Source organism: Kogia breviceps, chromosome 1 (assembly GCF_026419965.1).
Source record: "Kogia breviceps isolate mKogBre1 chromosome 1, mKogBre1 haplotype 1, whole genome shotgun sequence".
NCBI lineage: Eukaryota > Metazoa > Chordata > Mammalia > Artiodactyla > Physeteridae > Kogia > Kogia breviceps.
The window spans coordinates 156,350,888-156,369,083 of NC_081310.1; the positions used below are offsets into that span (position 1 = coordinate 156,350,888).

At 50.2% G+C, this 18,196-nt stretch overlaps 1 protein-coding gene across 6 annotated transcripts; it reads left to right on the plus strand.

Moving 5' to 3' along the window:
• The first annotated feature begins 12,158 nt into the window (after positions 1 to 12,158).
• PARS2 (prolyl-tRNA synthetase 2, mitochondrial) lies at positions 12,159 to 17,892 on the plus strand. 6 transcript variants are annotated; one of them, XM_059063125.2, is made up of 3 exons: positions 13,617 to 14,190; positions 14,854 to 14,988; positions 15,638 to 17,892. In XM_059063125.2, exon 3 carries the CDS (start codon positions 15,667 to 15,669, stop codon positions 17,092 to 17,094), a length of 1,428 nt encoding a protein of 475 aa, XP_058919108.1. In that variant the 5' UTR covers positions 13,617 to 14,190; positions 14,854 to 14,988; positions 15,638 to 15,666; the 3' UTR covers positions 17,095 to 17,892. The 6 variants fall into 6 exon arrangements, with proteins under 6 accessions (XP_058919127.1, XP_066863222.1, XP_058919108.1 ...); XM_067007129.1 differs by having other exon boundaries at positions 15,750 to 17,892; XM_059063144.2 differs by lacking the exons at positions 13,617 to 14,190; positions 14,854 to 14,988 and adding an exon at positions 12,159 to 12,226.
• The last annotated feature ends 304 nt before the right edge of the window (positions 17,893 to 18,196 follow it).

The following is an 18,196-nucleotide window of genomic DNA, read 5'->3' on the forward strand; positions in this document are numbered from 1 at the left end:
GGCATTAAGGGTTTATATGTCGTCACCTGGGGCACTCTGATATCCATTGGGGTAATGCTGTCGTTCCAGGCACCTGTGAAATCCAGACAGTGAGGCCACCCTAAGGCCCCTGAATTCCACCTCAGGGCTCATCATGGCTCACCACTTCAGGTGGTGACTTTCTTTCCCTCCTTCCTTCCTCTCATCTCCATTGCAGGAGAGTCCAGGAGGTGACGGGTCAGCAGGCAGCATACACAACCCTGTCCACTTCTCCCCCATCCCTTCTCCACCCATGGCTGTGACCTGTGACCTTCCCTATGACAGGAACCCATCTCTTTCTTCTCCTGCTTCCCCAGACAGACAAACTGAATTCAAAGTGGTTTACTGGCAAAGTTGGGAAGTTGGTGAGGTTTGTCCCTTCCCCAGGCTTTCCAGTTTGTTTCCTTCCTCTCTCTTCCTGTCCTCAAGGTCATGCATTTCTCCCTCCATTGCCTCCTCCTCCTGCCAAACCTTTTCAATAAAGCTTCTTTTTGATAATCTCATTCACAGAATCATATAAATGACTAACGAACACCCACTAGGGCTTCTGTCAGGGGTACTGACAGAAGCCAACAAGAGAAAGGAAACCCCGTTTCTGGGACTGCCTCTTGTGTGCAATACACTTCATACGTGTAAACTCATGCAGTTTTCTCACCAGCCTTGAATAGTAGGCGGCATGATCCTCATTATAGATGAGGACATTGAGACACTGAACAAGGTCACATATAAGCATGGGAAGAACCAGACTTTGAACCAGAGCTGCCCCATGTGTGCTGTCTCCTGGGACACAGCCCTTCCTGGGAGATATGTCATGGGTAGTCTAGAGTTGGGCCTGTGATCCCCAACGCAACCTGTCACTACCCTGCTCCCTCCCCACAGTGTACTAGTCTCCCTGCTTGAAAACTGCTTTACCTCTGTGCCTTTGTACATCCTGTTCCTTCACTGGCTTTTTTCCTGTAATTTCTATCCCTAGTGCTAGGCTCAAAGGTGCCTCCTCCAGGAAGTCTTGCCAAATCCTCCAGCTCTCATTAATCACTCCGTTTTGTGCACACTCTCAAGGTATTGTGTCCCTCTGCACTGCTTATATTCCCTTATCCTTGCACCATAATGATGTCACCATGTCTGTTGTCCCCATTCAACTCTGGCTGTTTACAGCAAGGACCACGTCTGATTCAGCCCCATGGCCCAGCACTGAGCTTGACACATAAAACAGGCTCAGTTTTGGTTGTTGAACTGAGTAAACTCACAGCAGGGACGTGGCTACGTCAGTCCCAAACAGGTGACTCCATCACCAGGTCCACAAGGGCTGAGGTTGGGGCCAGGTCTGCCACCTAGGGAACTTTGCAGGCTAGAGCTCAACCGGAGAGCATGGGCTTTCTTTCTACCTCCTCTCCAGCTTTAGACCAAACCCCCAAATCTGCGGCTAGGAAACTGAGGCCCAGGTAGGGAAACTGAGGCAAGAGAGCAGGGACTTGCCCAAGGTCAAGCAATGAATCAATGACAGATAGAAACGCGAACCCCACCTCCAGCCCCTTGGGCCAGTGTTCTCTGCCCTTGGGGCTGCCTCTTTTGCCAAGTTCACTTCTGTTAAGTCCAGGAAGACCACAGGCCTACCAGTCATTCACTCAGCATTTATCGAGCACTGGCCAAGTGCCAAGCATAGTGCCAAGCTCTGGGGCTACTGTGCAGAACAGAATAGACCCTGCCCGGGTCTTCCGGGAGCTCACAGTCTAGAGCATGCAGAACAGGTCATGCAGGACCTCGTGGGCCACAATGGGGACTTTGGAAGACCAACGGGAAGCTCTTGGAGGTTTAAGCTGTCAGAACTGGCTACTCCACCCTCCTCACTGTTCACACTCATTCTGTGTTAGTGGCCTTTCCCCAGCCCAGCGAGGAGGAGAGGATGGCTGTCCCTGGAGCTCAGGACGTGTCCTTGGCCACGCCTCTTCAGCAAGCCACTGCTGAGGCCAGGCCTGGCAGTCCCCCAGGATCATGGCTCTGACTGGTTTGATCTTTATTCAATTACAGCTTTGAGTCCTGTGGAACACCCCTGCCTACTGAGCAGCTGGGAGGACAACTCTGTCACACAGCTGAAGCAGCAGGAGCTCCTTATGGGAGCACTACAGAGTAAAAGCCTTAATGACCCCATAATCGGAGTAATGAAGATGAATCGCACCTTGTGCTGCCTGCCCATTCCTTCCTCTGTGTCTAGCAGCCCACATCAGGTGCTAGAAACTCCTGTTTAGCCAGCATGAGCTAGGCATGTTAAAGATCATGAAAACAGGTAGGATTTTTCAGTTATAGGTTTTTAGAATCTCAGTGTTGGAAAGAAACTTAAGCATCACCTCTTCCAGCCTCTCCATCTAAATCAGAACTCCTCTCAACAGTGAGTGTTCTGAAAGGAGTATCTAAACCACTTGCATACCCCCGGCAGACAGGCAGCTCACTACCTATTGATGGACTCAATCCATTTCTTAACAGTCTAAGTTTTCTGAGTTTGTCCTTTTATTGAGCTGAAACCTTCTTTTCTGTAATTTCTATGTCTTGCTTCAGGTTCACCTTTGCCACATAGAACACAGACCCAAATAAGCAAGGTGACCTTGATAAAGTCACTTTGCTCTGGCTCCCATTCTCACTTTATGTTGTGGCACCTATTACAGTGTTTGAATTGTTCAGAAGGTGGCTGGCTACTCTGCCCACAGCCTGGCTGAGCTCTGGCCTGGCCTCTAGCTGCCAGTGCCCACCCTGGAGCCCGCACAGAGTGGGTGCCAGCAGCTGAAAGCAGAACAGAACAGGTCTTCTCCCGTCTCTAATCAGGCCCCGAGGGAGCACCCTGTGTAGATGGTGGTGCCTGGATGCCAAATGAAGTGAAATATCTCCTTTTCTCAGGCTGTTAACGTTTTTTCTTGTTTAAGGAAGGGGAGGATAATGACATTTAGCGCTTTACAACTCAGCAGTAAAATGAGCAGATGGAAACAGATCCCCAGCATCATGGGCATGCTTCCAGCAAGAAACCCTCCCCGGCTCTGGCTCTGGTGCCGCGGGGCTGAAGTTACTGGCAAGGTTTGCTGAGGGGGTGAGGGACACCACCTGCTCGCTCGTGCCCTGGCTCCTCCCCCAGGCAGCCTCTCCAGGCTGCACATCAGGTAGTACCGGCCCCCACGTCCTGTTTCCCGCCTCTGCTCACCCTGTTCCACTTACCTGAAGTACCTTTCCTACCCCTGGGTCTGTTTGGAGTATGACCGCTCTAGTTTGGAGATGAGGAGGAGGAGCAGAGGGGGGTGTTCTTGGAGAGCGTGGTGAGCAAAAACTCCTGTGGAGCTGTGGAAAAGCTCCAGCTGGCCTCTAGATGGCCACAGAAGAACAATTTGAGCAGTGAATATCCCGCGGGGAGGTTAAAAAAAAAAAAAAAAATCATCATCATTATCATCATCAAAACTATTTACTGAGAACTTGCCATGGACCAGTCCCTGTGGCCCATGTTTCACACGCCTCACCTCATTTAACCTTCACAAGCCCAGGAGCTATGGATCAGCGTTGTCTCCATTTTACAGATGAGGAAACTGAGGCTCAGAGAGGTTCAATAACTTTCCTGAGTTCCTCCTACACTGCCTTGATTTTTTAAAAATATTTATTTTATTTATTTATTTTTGGCTGCATCGGGTCTTAGTTGTGCAGGCTTTTCGCTGTGGCGTGTGGGCTTCTCTCTAGTTGTGGTGCGTGGGCTCTCTAGTTGTGGCTCGCATGCTCAGTAGTTGCGGCACGCAGTCTTAGTTACCCCGTGGCATGTGGGATCTTAGTTCCCTGACCAGGGATCGAACCCATGTCCCCTGCATTGGACAGTGGATTCTTAACCACTGGACCACCAGGGAAGTGTCCGCCCCCCCCCCCCAACACACTGCCTTGAATGGCAGACAGGCTAAAGAGTACTAACGAATGGCTTTTTAACTATTTGGGGTTTAGATTAGTTTCTCTTCTATCGCATATGTTGCTCTATAAACTGCACACTTAAAGAATCTGAATGCACTTTTCACATTTATGTTCCCAAACCAGTCTATAGCTCTATGCTGGGGCTTGTTCTATTTTGGCATGTAAATTTTTTCATTAAATTGCAGCTTCTCTGTGAGTTTTATTTGTCATTCACAAAGTAAAAGAAACAAACCTAAGAACCCCAACTGTGGTGGAGAGCTACTGCTTCCATCTGCCCACTGCCCCTCCCTGCTGGGAATAGAACCTCTCCTTCCTGGGCTACTAAGCACTCCTTCCCCACTCTGAGTGGTGGCAGAGGGCTGCCAATCATAATACCCCACCCCCTGACTGCAAATGCAGACATGTGATCCAGGTTGGGCCAATCAGAGTCCTTCCCAGAAAGTTTTCCAACTGGGTGCAAGGGACAGAAGATGCTCTCTGGGGACTTCCCTGGTGGCGCAGGTTAAGAATCCACCTGCCAAAGCAGAGGACATGAGTTCGAGCTGTGGTCCAGGAAGATCCCACATGCCGCCAAGCAACTAAGCCTGTGAGCCACAACTAATGAGCCCGAGCGCCACAACTACTGAAGCCCGCACCTAGAGCCTGTGCTCCGCAACAAGAGAAGCCACCGCAATGAGAAGCCCGCGCATGGCAACAAAGCGTAGCCCCCGCTTGCTGCAACTAGAGAAAGTTCACGTGCAACAATGAAGACCCAACACAGCCAAAGAAAGAAAGAAAGAAAGGAAGGAAGAAAGAAGATGCTCTCTGTCTGTCTGTCTACTGGAACAGCTATTAGCGACTGTCCCTGTTAGGATTAGGCTTAGCTGTGGGCATCAAAGACCTGAAAACAGTATCTTAAACAAGATGGTGTGTGTTTATCTTGCAAGGCCAGCTCAAGTATCACCTCAGTGCCCGCCATGCCCCCTCTCTGCTCACCTACCTGGTACCCACTAATGTCATCCTACTGCAAGCTCCTGACACTCTCCACCTGGCTGGAAGCACTGGGTAGCTGACACCCCTGGAAGCAGCCTTCAACCAATGGGAAATGGAAACTGGATAAATACCTGAACCTCATAAACAGGGGTGGGTGGGGGGATAAGATAATTTGGAGGAATGTGAGATTGAGACCCAGTGGCCCATAGCTGTAACCTGCCCGTTCATTATCACACACTGTATTCATTTCTGGCCCTTCTTTCTCTCATTTCCCTACTCTCCTACCAGTGTTTCCTGAGATCAACTCCCAAAGAAACTGCTTGCCCTCAAATTCTTGACTCGGGGCCTGCTTCTAGGAGAGCCCAGCTTTAGACACCCTTGAAGTCCTCCCTCATCCCAAGAGAAGGACTCTGCCACCTCCCAGTATTTGCATGGCACCTTGTTTGTACCTCTAATACAGTACATCATGGCCTACCTTGTTGTATTTATTAAGTATAAAATAGGAAGGAATAAGCATTTATTGAGTACCAGTCCCTGCACCAGGTGTCTTGTGTGCATTCATTCATTTATTCACTAATTAATTCATTCACCAAATCTTTATTGAGCATTTGTAATGTGCCAGACAATGATTTTGGCCAGGCATTGGCAAACTGTGGCCCACAAGCCTAATTGGGCCCACTGCCTGTTTTTGTAAATAAAGTTTTCTTGAAACACAGCTGCGCTCATTGTTTACATATTTTTATGGCTGCTTTCATGTTATAACAACAGAGTTGAGTAGTTGTGACAGAGATGACATGGTCTGCAAAGTATAAAATATTTCCTGTCTGGCCTTTTGCAGAAAAAGTTTGGTGCTCCTTGGAATAGGCACTGGGGCTCCTGCAGTGAACAAAACAAACAAAACTCCTGCCCTCCTGGATGGAACTTACATTCTTATTGGGGTGGAGTCAGGTGGTAGAGGGGGAATGTAACACAATAAACCAAAACCTAGATATTTAGTATATTAAACGATGATAAATGCTACAGAGAAAAAAAGTAAGGAGAGAGAGATTATCAGGAGTGCTGGGGAGCAGGGATGGGGATTGTGGTGAAAATTAGGGTGTCAGGAAGTCCTGGCTGTGAATGTGACATTGGAGCAAAGACCTGAAGGAGGTGAAGGAGTGAGCCACGTGGACATGGTGGGGAAGAGCCGTCAGGTAGTGGAGCAGCAGTCAGGAGGTTCATACCGGAGTATTAACAATAGTGCATCCAATATTGAGCTCTATGTACCAGGTGCCCTTCAAGTGCTTTACATACATAATCTCATTTAATTACTTAAAGGTCATCATCTCATTACACATTTAATCTTACAAAAGAATGATCTGAATATATTTCTATTATTAATATTAATACAGAGCTTTCAGTTTACAAAGTTCTGTAATGTTTTTCATTTGCTCTTTGTAGTATTTCAAGGAGGTTACTGACCCCATTGTAGTACAGCCAAAGACCAGAAAGGTCAAGTCCTTTGCCCCAGGTCACACAGCCAGTAAAATGCTGGCTCTGGAAAGTAAACCCCTCTCTGTTTGGATCCAGATGCTGCCTTCTCCTCTCTAAGCCACCAGCCTTGGAGGGCATCAACTCTACCTGGTCCACTCACACCTAACTCAACTCTGCACCAGAGAGAAAAGGCAAAGGCTTGTTGGAAAGAACTCAATTCCCATCATCCTTCCAGATGAGGGTGACCACGTAAACGGCTGGAGTCATACTCGGAACTCACAGACGTGATTATTCCCTCTGTCCTGGGGCATCTACATTGTGCCCCAGACTTCTGGCTATGCCAGTGCTCTGCAGGACTAACCCAAAGCAGGGGCTCAAAAGGGAGTTGTTGGTTGACGGATTAACTGTTGCTGAGAGTTTTGTTTCATTGCATTTTTAGCAAGCCTTTCTTATGAATTGAGGGAATTATTTAGAAAGACATTAATTCAGCAAATATGTACTGAGATTTACTATGTACAAAACCTTTCTACATAGTAAACAGATTTACTATGGCAGGGCTAGAGATGAACAGGACATGGGCCCTCCCCTCTGGGCGCTCGCAGTCTATGGGGGTGAGGAGATAAATGTTTTGCATGTGCTACATGTGCTACATGCCCAACTGTGTGCCTGGCATTGTGCCAGCCAGGGCACTTTCACCATTAAAAATAATTGTAATAAGGGCTTCACTAGTGGCACAGTGGTTAAGAATCCTCCTGCCAATGCAGGGGACACGGGTTCGAGCCCTGGTCCAGGAAGATCCCATATGCCGCGGAGGAGCTAAGCCCGTGTGCCACAACTACTGAACCCACGTGCCACAACTACTGAAGCCCGTGCGCCTAGAGCCCATGCTCCACAACAAGAGAAGCCACCGCAATGAGAAGCCCACGCACCACAACTAAAGAGTAGCCCCCGCTCGCCGCAGCTAGAGAAAGCCCACGCACATCAGTGAAGACCCAACACAGCCCAAAATAAAATAAATAAATTTATTTTTAAAATAATAATAATAATTGTAATAATAGCAAACATTATTGAACCCTGGCTATGTGCCAGGCACTGTGCTAAGCCCTGTACCTGGGCTAACTCCTTGTATCTCCCCACAACTCCATGGGGGAGATGTCACTACTATCTTCAGGATGAGGCACCTGAGCCTCAGGGAGGCTGAGTATCTCACCCACAGGCACACGGTAAGTGGGTGACAAAGTGAGGATTTGCACTCAGGTCTGTTTGCCCCACCGCATGTACCCACTCATGTGACACACCTGAGAGAGAGAATGGGCCAGAGGAGAGACTCAGACAAAATGCCGAGGGGTCTCAAGAGAGGGGGAGGCCCTGCCAGAGGGAACTTCAAGGGAGGGTTCCTCAAGAGGATGCCATTGTGGTGGTCGCCAAAGAGTGGGCCTCCAGCAGAGGGGATCCAGTCAGACAAGAAAGAGTCTGTTTGGGTGACTGCTCCCACAACTTTGGATGTATATTTGATACAAATAACATTGGAAGCTCTGAGTGAGGAGATCAGGCTGTGCATCAGACAGACCTGGAGATGAATCCTTTCTCTCCCCTGTTACTAGTTGTCTTGACCATGCCCAAGCTAACCAACCTTTCCAAGCCTCGGTTGCCTTATCTGTAGAATGGACATAACAGTGATATTTGTACTGCGTGGGGTTTTATTGTAAGGACTTAATCAGACATGGGTGTAAGGTGTTTAATACAGTCCATGGCACATAGCAGGGGCTCTACAAATGTGAACAATGAGTTTGGTGCCACACTCTTCAATTCTGAGGAATCTTGATTTTAAAAAAGAAGCCCCCCTCCCCAGCCCCATTCTGGCCTCTAATCATCCTAGACTTGGACAGCGAATGAATGAACGAGGGAAATTCTGGGCCCAGGGGGAAGAGGCCCCCTGGAGAGAGAAGGGCATTGGCATCCCGCATTGTAGCCCGAGAGGGGAGTTCGAAGGAAACAGAGGCGGCAGCAGGATGGCTGCCTCCTTATGGTGGCCAAGGGCAGCCGTAGGGTCCCTGGAGTTGGAATGGGCTGGAAGAATGAGCCAGTTGCTTTCAGTTACATCTCTCATGAATCCTTCACAACAGCCTTACATGGTATTCTGTGTTACTGATGAAGAAACAAGGAAGCAAGAGGCCCAAGGTTGCACAGCTGGGAACTGGCTGGGCAGGATTCCCAGGCAAGGCCACCTTCCCACCGCCAGTCCAGTCTGTCTGGGCCAGGCTGGGCTAACAGGTTAGGCGGTGGGCTCAGGAGTCCAACAGGTGGACTGTCCCAATGGTTCTCTGGAGTCTGTCCCCTCCTCTCGCCCACCGCCCCGGTCTGGGCCATTGAGGGAGTCTCCCATCCAGCCTCTCTCCCCATCCTCTTCCTCCAGTCTCAGTGCACACCTCACTCAGGCAAAGAAACACAACTGACCACGCCCTCCCCTGGTGTAAAACCCTTCCATTGCCCACAGAACTGCCTCTTACACTGGCCAGCACCCTCGGCAGAGGAGGCAACCACCTTCCTGGAGTGACAATTACACTTGTTTTCCAAAAATAACAAATATATGTTGTAGAGTGGAATGCAAAATGCCCAGGGATTTTTCTCAGAAGAGCAGCTGTTTTGGGTTAAGCCTCAAAACAGATGTGTGTATGCTGGCGGGGGGGGGGAGCAGGAGAAGTATCATTCTTCACAGAAAGTTTCACTGGCCTCAGAGATGAGAAACTGGCAGTCTGGTCCAGCAGGCCCTGGCACAGTGGTGTCCACTGCCTTTCCAGCTGTGCTTCCCTGATGCCTGTGTGTGCTCTGTGCTCCAGCCAGAACTATCTTGAAGCCTTTTTCCTTACTTACTGTCCCTCTAACTAGAATGTCTTCCTATTCCTTTTAGCCTGGAAAGTTCCCAGTTATCATTTAAGGTCCAATTTCACACTCCCCCTCCTCCGAGAAGCCCTCCCTGATCCCACCCCCTCCTTGCAACGCTGCTCCCTCAGCATTTTGCTCTCCTCTCTTCCTAACGTCTTACCACAGGCTGCTGTGACCACCACTTTGAGAGCCAGCCTCTTCAGGAGGTTATGAGCAAGTTGAGGTCAGGGAGTTCACGGTGAACTCGGCCTTTGTTGTTCATTCAGCACACACTTGGAGCCTCTCTGCGCCAGGCCATGGGTTCGGTATGCAGGGATGACTCAACCTGTCCTAGGAGCAGCTCCGATCTGAGAGAGAGATAAACCATCTATTCATTTATTGATTGATATATTAAAACAAGCAAAAAGCAAAACTTTTGCTGAGCCCTGACTGGGCCAGGCCCTGTGCCTGCCCCCAAGGGACTTCCAGTCTGGCCAGCAGCCAGTAGAAACCACTAACAGCATGGTGAGTCCCCAGGGCTGTGGGGCACCAAGGCAAGTATGCAGTCCTTTGCTTTTGCTTTGTTGTAGATGACAACGAATGAATGAATGAATTTTTCTTTTTCTTTTTCTTTTTTTCTGTTTTAGGGAACTTGTGAGGCTTTAACCATGAATGGACTCTCTAAATCAAGGCACCCAATTAATGACTGATCAATTAATTGATTGAAACGTCACCCAGGAAGTTGCTAGCAGAGAAAGGGCTATATTCTGGTCCCCACCACCGTGGACTTTCTCAATGGGGAGCAAATCTACTCTGACCAGGGCTGGCTGGAGTGGACCCTGCAGCTCCCGGCTGCAGAGCCTCCTGTAAATTCCCGGTAAAAGGCAGCAGTTCTGGCCTGCCTCCCAGGAGGGTCATGAGCATTAATTAGTTACCATTGGTAAAGTGCTCTGAAGATGTGGTGATGTTTAAACACGGTGAGTCATTAGGCCTCTCCACACCACTATGCTCTACAGCCGGGAACTGCTAATTGAGAAATAATTAACACCTCAGGGTGCAGAGGATGGATGCCTGGCTTTTCCAGGATCGGAAAGGATGTAATAAAGTACACGAGCAGCAGGAAGAAATATAAGGCTACTTCGGATCCCGAAATATACTGGAGACTATTCAACTTCTGCCCCCACAGAAGCATGGGGACTGTTGCCCCAGTAAAACCTTTGGGACTGCATTCCTTGGGAAAGCCCCGAGCACAGTGCTGGGCTGCAGAGGCTGTGATGCTCTTAGAGCAAAAGAGCTCAGGTCCAGCCCAGGTCTGCCTGGCCTTCTAGCTGGTGAGCAGATGCCAGTTGTGGAACTCACCAAGCTGTATTTTTCTCGGCTGTAAGACTGGGATGATGACATATGTCTACCATCCCCCCACCTGGCACCGTGTTGTCTGATGCCCCTCCTCTAGGTCAGCAGATCTAGCCCAGGCTTCACGGTTAGGATCACTGGGGACTATAAAGTACCAGCACTGTGGGGCTGGGACTGGGGGCACAGGGTGATTCCCAGTTCAGTCAAAGCTGAGAACCACTGGTTTGGTTTGTGTATCAGGCACTGTGTTGGAAGCTGTGGGAAATAAAGTTGTAAACCCTACCACAGCCCTGTTTCCCTCACACCAGCTCATTATTTCCTGATTCTGTGCCTGTGAGTTGTGTCCTGGTCATTTCACTCCATTCCCACTACCATTCTTGTGCTGCTAAACCCCACTCATCCTTCAGGCTCAGCTTGAAGCTCACCTCCTCAGGGAAGCCCTCCTTCCCTGTGCTCCCACAGGACTTTTCTTAGCCCCATTACATCACTGATCACACAGTGTTTTTCCTGGCAGATCCTGGCAGGCTGAGAGCTTCTTGGGGCCAATAGCAGAATCACCAGTGTCTTGCACTGGGTCTGGTAGATTTTAGGTGATGAATAAACTATAGCTGTTATCAGTTAGGTAGAGTTATATGATATGCAGCTCTCACTCAGGACATTTGCACTTCTTCCCTGTGTCTGAAACATACTTCCCCCAGATATCTGCAAGGTTCTCTCAACTCCTTCTGGTCTTTGCTAAAATGTCACCTTCTCCACCAGGCTTTCCCGGATCCTCCTATTTTAAATGGCAACCAGTCGACCCCCAACCCTTTCCCTTCCCTAATTAATTTTTCTCCATAGCATTTAACAACATCTGACTAACGGATCCTGTCATTACATAAAATTTTGATAACTTGTTCACCATGTCAGTTTTTGTAGTTTTTTAAAATTTTAATTGCATTAAAATACCACTTATCTTGAGTTCTTTGGCCTTCCCTTAAATTTCATTGTATTGGATTATTGACTAGAATGTAAGCTATACTGAATGCCGGGAACTTTGTCTATTTTGTTCACTATTCCCAGCTTCTACAAGCGGTTGGTACGTGGTAGCTGCTCAAAAAATATTTTGTGAAAGTTTGATTTAGTGTCTTAAAGATTAAATAAAGGTGTCATTCCAATTGTTTAAACATTTTTAATTTATTTAAATTGATAGCCTGTAAAATCATAGGGTAGATTCGAAACCTCATGGCCTACTGTTGTCATGGTTACACTATAGCCGGCGGTTCTATTCAGAGAGTGGGGCGGGCCCTGGCAGTGGGCGGGAACACCAGACTCAAAACCTAGGCCCGCGGCCTTGATCATAGAGTTACACCTCCCTTAATCCTAGAGGGCACTTCCGGGACGGTGATTTACTTATTGCTGCGTAGGCCAACCTATGAGCCCATTCTCTCTCCTTGCCTAAGTTTCCGGCAAGCAATTCACCGGCGCCTAGAGTGGGGTGGGGCCCGTCCCCGTGAGCGCAGCTTTGTGATTGGCGGGAAGGGCAGGAGGCGGGGATTGTGCAGGCACGCCCCTGGCGCAGGCGCGGTGGCCCGGCGCGGCGGTCTCTGCGGGTCTGGCGTTCGCCGGGACTACGGTTGGTGATCATGGGTGACAGTGAGGGCTAGGGGCTGAGGGATGGGCTGAGGGTGGGGCTGCGGAATGAAGAGAGGGCTCGGTTCTGGGCGGGGAGACCGAGGACCGTGGTGTCCGTTTTCCCACCTGCATCTCGTCCTTGGATTGGGGCGGGGTCACTATCACAAACTCTTGAATAATACTCGTCTCCTAGTCTTTTTCCTCCGTTGTGAAATTGCAGGACTTCCTTCCTTGTCTGCCTCGGGTCGTTGTGACTGGGAACTTGTTAGAAATACAGGTTCTCTGCCCACACCCCAGACTTATTGAATCAGAAACTCAGGGGATGAGGCCCCACCATCAGTATTTTAACAAGCCTTCCAGGTGATTCTGATGCTTGCTGAAATTTCAGAACCACGGGCTTCCGTAATGTAGCAAGCTGTACTGAAGGCCTTCTCAACCCAAGCTGAGAAAGTAAGGGAAAGAAAGGAGGGGGTGGACTTGAGAGAATCTTGGAGACAGACTCAGTTGCTTAAGGAGGAGTCAGGGGTGAAGGAGTTTCTGGCTTGGGCCACGGGCCTGAGGTGGGACCTTAAGTGATGGCTCCAGGTGTCAACCACGTGTGCCCTGCCTCCAGGCCTGCACTCTTCCACGCAGTCACACTAGGGCTCTGTGGCTGTACCTCCCAGCCATTTTCAGGTCATAGGCCACATAGGAAATGATAATATTTGTACAGTGCCCAGGGGAATGGATGAAGCTGCTTGAGGTTGGAGGAGACCACCTGGAGGACTGAGGCTGCTGAAAGCTGGAGGCAACCACCTGGGGGGATTTGAGCTTCCCAGAGCTGAGGGGAATTAGTAACCTGTTCTCAGCATACTGCAGAAGAGCTTTGTCCCACGGGATTTGCTGAAGATTAGGGGTGCTCACTAAATTCGACAACATAAATCAATAACCTTGAAAGAGTTTATACCCTTTGACTCAGTAATTCCATTCCTGAAGAGCTCTCCCAAATATATAACAAAAGAAAAGAAAGCCTTCTGTTGTAGATTACATACAACAGAGAAAATTAACAACTCTCTGGAGAATCGTTTTTGATCTAGTTTTGATCTGAATTGATTCAGATCTAGTTTTTGATCACTGCCCTTAGGAATGTGTGAATATTTTGTAAAATCATAAACCTACGTGCTCATTCATTAGACAATTGTCTAGTCAGCCCCTGCTCTGTGCTGAGTGGTGAGCGAGTTAGCTCCACAGAGCTGACTGCCTGGAGGAAGACCGGCAGCCAGAGGAGCAGTAACTCCCGAGAGTGATTGGTGTTTGATAGGGGATCAGGGGCTGCTGCAGGAGAAGCTGGTCTTTGGTGTATGGGGAGTGGGTCAAGAAAGGCATCCTGGAAGACAGGGTGGCACTCCTAAGGCCTGGAGGATGAGTAGATATTGGTATGCAAAGGGGGGAGGAGCATTCTACGCAAAGGGAACTGTGTTTTTTTGTTTGTTTGTTTGTTGCAGTATGCGGGCCTCTCACTGTTGTGGCCTCTCCCATTGCGGAGCACAGGGTCCGGACGCACAGGCTCAGCGGCCATGGTTCACGGGCCCAGCCGCTCCGCATGTGGGATCTTCCCGGACCGGGGCACGAACCCGTGTCCCCTGCATCGGCAGGCGGACTCTCAACCACTGCGCCACCAGGGAAGCCTGGGAACTGTGTTTTAATAATGAGTGTGCTGAAGCTGGAGCACAGAGAGGACACTGGTGAGAGGAGGCCAGAGGGGACCAGCAGCTACCTCACATGAGGCCATGAGCACTGTGAAGATCAGAAGCTTAGACCTGATTCTAAGGGTAGCAGGAAGCTGTTGGAGGATTTTAAGCAAGAAAAGCTGTTGCTGTGTGTGTTTTGGAAGTATCCCTTGTGGCTACAGCGTGGAGAATGGACTGGAGGAGGGTGGGCCTGGAAGCTGGGAGCCCAAGTGAAGAGGTTGTTGCAGTAGCCCAGGTGAGAGATGGTGGCCTGGACCTGGGTGGAGGCTGTGGAGGTGGAGAGAAGGAACAGAATCAAAAGCAAGTGAAGCAGTAGGAATCACAGGGCCAGAGGGGTTGGTGAAGGTAGGGCACAGAGGGAGCTCAGAGTGGATGAACCTGTGTTTCTGTCTTGGACAAAGGGTGGCTTGCACTACCATTCAGAGTGACAGGCAGCGCTGGACGGGGAGCAGGCTTAGGGGGAAGATGCCGAGCTCCCTGTGGGGTGCTGAGTGTGAGGTACTCATGCAGTGTGTTCTCTAGGAGATGGGTAGATGTGAAGCTTAAGAGGCACAACGTACAGAATGGAGATGGAGGTGTGACTCGGAGCCATGACCATGTGGCCTGACCAGGGACTGTGTGTTGTGAGGGGGGAAGAGACATTAAGGACATTGAAGGCATGGGTGGGGTGGGGGCTCATGGGCAAAGATAGGGCTCGCAAAAGAGACAAGGGATCATCAGTAGCGGTTGTCTCTGGGCTGAGAGATTATAGGTGATTTCCTTTCTTTTTTGTTTCTGTTTTTCTTAGCAAACTTAGATTCAGTTCATAGAATATACCAGATACTGTTCTAATAACTTCTTATAACTCTTCTCTAAATTCCCACAATAAACCTATATGGTGGGTCCCTTCATTCTACAGTTGAAGAAACTGAGCACAGAGGAGTTGCGTCACATGTCCCAAGCTACACAGGGTGCAGTTATTGGGAAGCCAGACTGGGATCCAAGCTGCCTGATTCCAGAGCCAATGCTGTCACCACGCATTGGTGTCTCTACAGTATGCTATTGTATTTTTATAAACGGGAAAATATATATATATATATATATATATATATATATATATTTTTTTTTTTTTTGGCTGCATTGGGTCTTCGTTGCTGCGCACAGGCTTTCTCTAGTTGTGGCGAGCGGGGGCTAGTATTCATTGTGGTGCACTGGCTTCTCATTGCGGTGGCTTCTTGTTGTGGAGCACGGGCTCTAGGCGCACGGGCTTCAGTAGTTGCAACACATGGGCTCAGTAGTTGTGGCACACAGGCCCTAGAGCGCATGGGCTTCAGTAGTTGTGGCTCATGGGCTCTAGAGCACAGGCTCAGTAGTTGTGGCACACGGGCTTAGTTGCTCTGCGGCATGTGGGGTCTTCCCAGACCTGGGCTTGAACCTGTGCCCCTGTATTGGCAGGCGGATTCTTAACCACTGCGCCACCAGGGAAGTCCCATAAACGGGAAAATACTGATTTTTTTTTAAACGGCAGTAAATTGTGAGAGAAGTACAATAGTACTTTGAACTGCTAGGATATTGGAAAAGAAAGGATTTGCATCCACAAGATCGGTGGTTGTAGAAGTTTGTTGGAGACCAGCCTGCGTTGACTACTGCAGGGTGTTGGATCACAGTTAACACCTATTTCTGCTCGGCTCGTTTTTCTTCAGGCGCAAGTGCCTCCTTACGCTGGGGTGTGATGGAAGGGCTGCTGACAAGATGCAGAGCGCTGCCTGCCTTGGCCACCTGCAGTCACCAGCTTTCGGGGTACTTTCCTCACAGGTTTCACCACTGTGCCCCAGGGAGAGGGAAGCGCATGGTGCTGTCCCGCATGTTCCAGCCCCAGAACCTTCGGGAAGACCAGGTGCTCTCTCTAGAGGGCAGATCTGGCGAGCTGACCTGTAAGAGCCAGCGACTGATGCTGCAGGTGGGCCTGATTCACCCGGCAAGCTCTGGCTGTTACCACCTCCTGCCTTATACTGTCCGTGCCATGGAGAAGCTTGTGCGGGTGATAGACCAGGAGATGCAGGCCATCGGGGGACAGAAGGTCAACATGCCCAGTCTCAGCCCAGCAGAGCTCTGGCGAGCCACCAGCCGGTGGGACTCAATGGGCAAGGAGCTGCTAAAACTTAGAGACAGACACGGCAAGGAGTACTGCTTAGGACCAACTCACGAGGAAGCCATTACAGCCCTGATTGCCTCCCAGCAGACACTGTCCTACAAGCAGCTCCCGCTCCTGCTGTACCAGGTGACGAGGAAGTTTCGGGATGAGCCCAGGCCCCGCTTTGGTCTTCTCCGAGGCCGAGAGTTCTACATGAAGGACATGTACACCTTCGACTCCTCCCCGGAGGCCGCCCAGCAGACCTACAGCCTGGTGTGTGATGCCTACAGCAGCCTGTTTGACAGGCTGGGGCTGCAGTGCGTCAAGGTCCAGGCAGACGTGGGCAACATCGGGGGCACCATGTCTCACGAGTTCCAGCTGCCGGTGGACGTCGGAGAGGACCGGCTTGCAGTCTGTCCCAGCTGCGGCTTTTCAGCCAACATGGAGACTCTGGACTTGTCACAGACAAACTGCCCTGCTTGCCAGGGGCCACTGACCAAAACCAAAGGCATCGAGGTCGGGCACACGTTTTACCTGGGCACCAAGTACTCCTCCATTTTCAGTGCCCAGTTCACCAATGTCCACGGCAAGCCATCCCTGGCTGAAATGGGGTGCTATGGCTTGGGTGTGACACGGATCTTGGCCGCTGTCATCGAAGCTCTCTCTACAGAAGACTGCATCCGCTGGCCCGGCCTCCTGGCCCCTTACCAAGTCTGCCTCATTTCCCCCAAGAAGGGCAGTAAGGAGGAGGCGGCCGCAGAGCTCACGGGGCACCTGTATGACCACATCACAGAGGCGGTGCCGCAGCTCCGAGGGGAGGTCCTGCTGGATGACAGGACCCATCTGACCATTGGAAACAGACTGAAAGACGCCAACAAGTTCGGCTACCCCTTTGTGATCATCGCGGGCAAGAGGGCCCTGGACGACCCTGCACATTTTGAGGTTTGGTGCCAGAACACCGGAGAGGTGGTCTTCCTCACCAGAGAGGGAGTCCTGGAATTACTGAGCCAAGCGCAGGTTGTCTAAACGCCCCCTGGACCCCTCCCAGTGCATCTCACAGTCTCGGTGTTCATTCTAACGCTGCCTTTCTTATATTGCGTTCCAGAGCTGGTCTCCCCAGAAAGAGGGCAACTCATGGAAGGTGAGACCATGTTAGGAAAACCAATTGTTATCCAGTCATCTGTTTGGACTATTTGTATTTAAAGTCATTATCTTGATCCCTTTGTCTGGCTGGCCCTGCTGCTACATATCATTCCTTTTATATTCTGTTCGGAGGTAGTGGCTAGAAGGAGCCAAGTTGTCTTGACCCTCAGGAGAGTCACTTCCCTTCTCTCAGAGGAGTTTCTCATGTGTAGGATGGGGCCTCCCCAGTGGCCGAGGTCCTTCCAGCTCCAGGAGTCCAACCACGGGCCTCTTGCTGCATTCGGTCCAGAGAGACAGCCCGCCTGTCTTCCTCCATTGCAAAGTTGGCCTGATGGTCTGGGGAGAAGAATCAGGACACCTGACTGCCACGGACTCACTGGAGACTTGGACACGACCCCTCCCCTGCTGGTGCCTCAGTTTCCCCATCTGTGATGTGAGAAAATGGAACTAGAGCTGTAAGGTCCTTACAGCTGTGACTGGCTGGTTCCCTGAGAGGTTCATGACAGGCAGATCAGATCTGATCTGTTCCTCTGATCCTCCATCGTCTAAGCTACCCAGAAGGTAAATACAGTTAGCTAATGGCCCCCAAACCACCTCCAGAGACCTGGCCCTTCCTCTTGAGGTGGCTTAGCACTGAGATCACGTTGATATTGATTGAATAAAGTCAAACTATTGGGATGAGCCTTGCATGTTAATTGGAAACAGTGCTAACACCTGCCATGTTAACAGTGCAGTGGCTCCCTACCTGGAAACTTTCCTTTTTCTACTCTTCACTCAAAAATGAAAATTGGGTGGCTGGGAAAATGTGTGTTAAACCATTTCTTCCCACACGTGTGAAGGGCAGCGGGCTTCAAGTGCCATGGTGACTTGGTCCTGCGTGCAGAGTTGCATCCTAGCGCCACTTACGACGGCGGTGAATATTAAGAGAAGGTCTCTGCTTGAGCCTTGGGGAGAACTGGCAGCGGGCTTGAGCTTTCATTGCTCC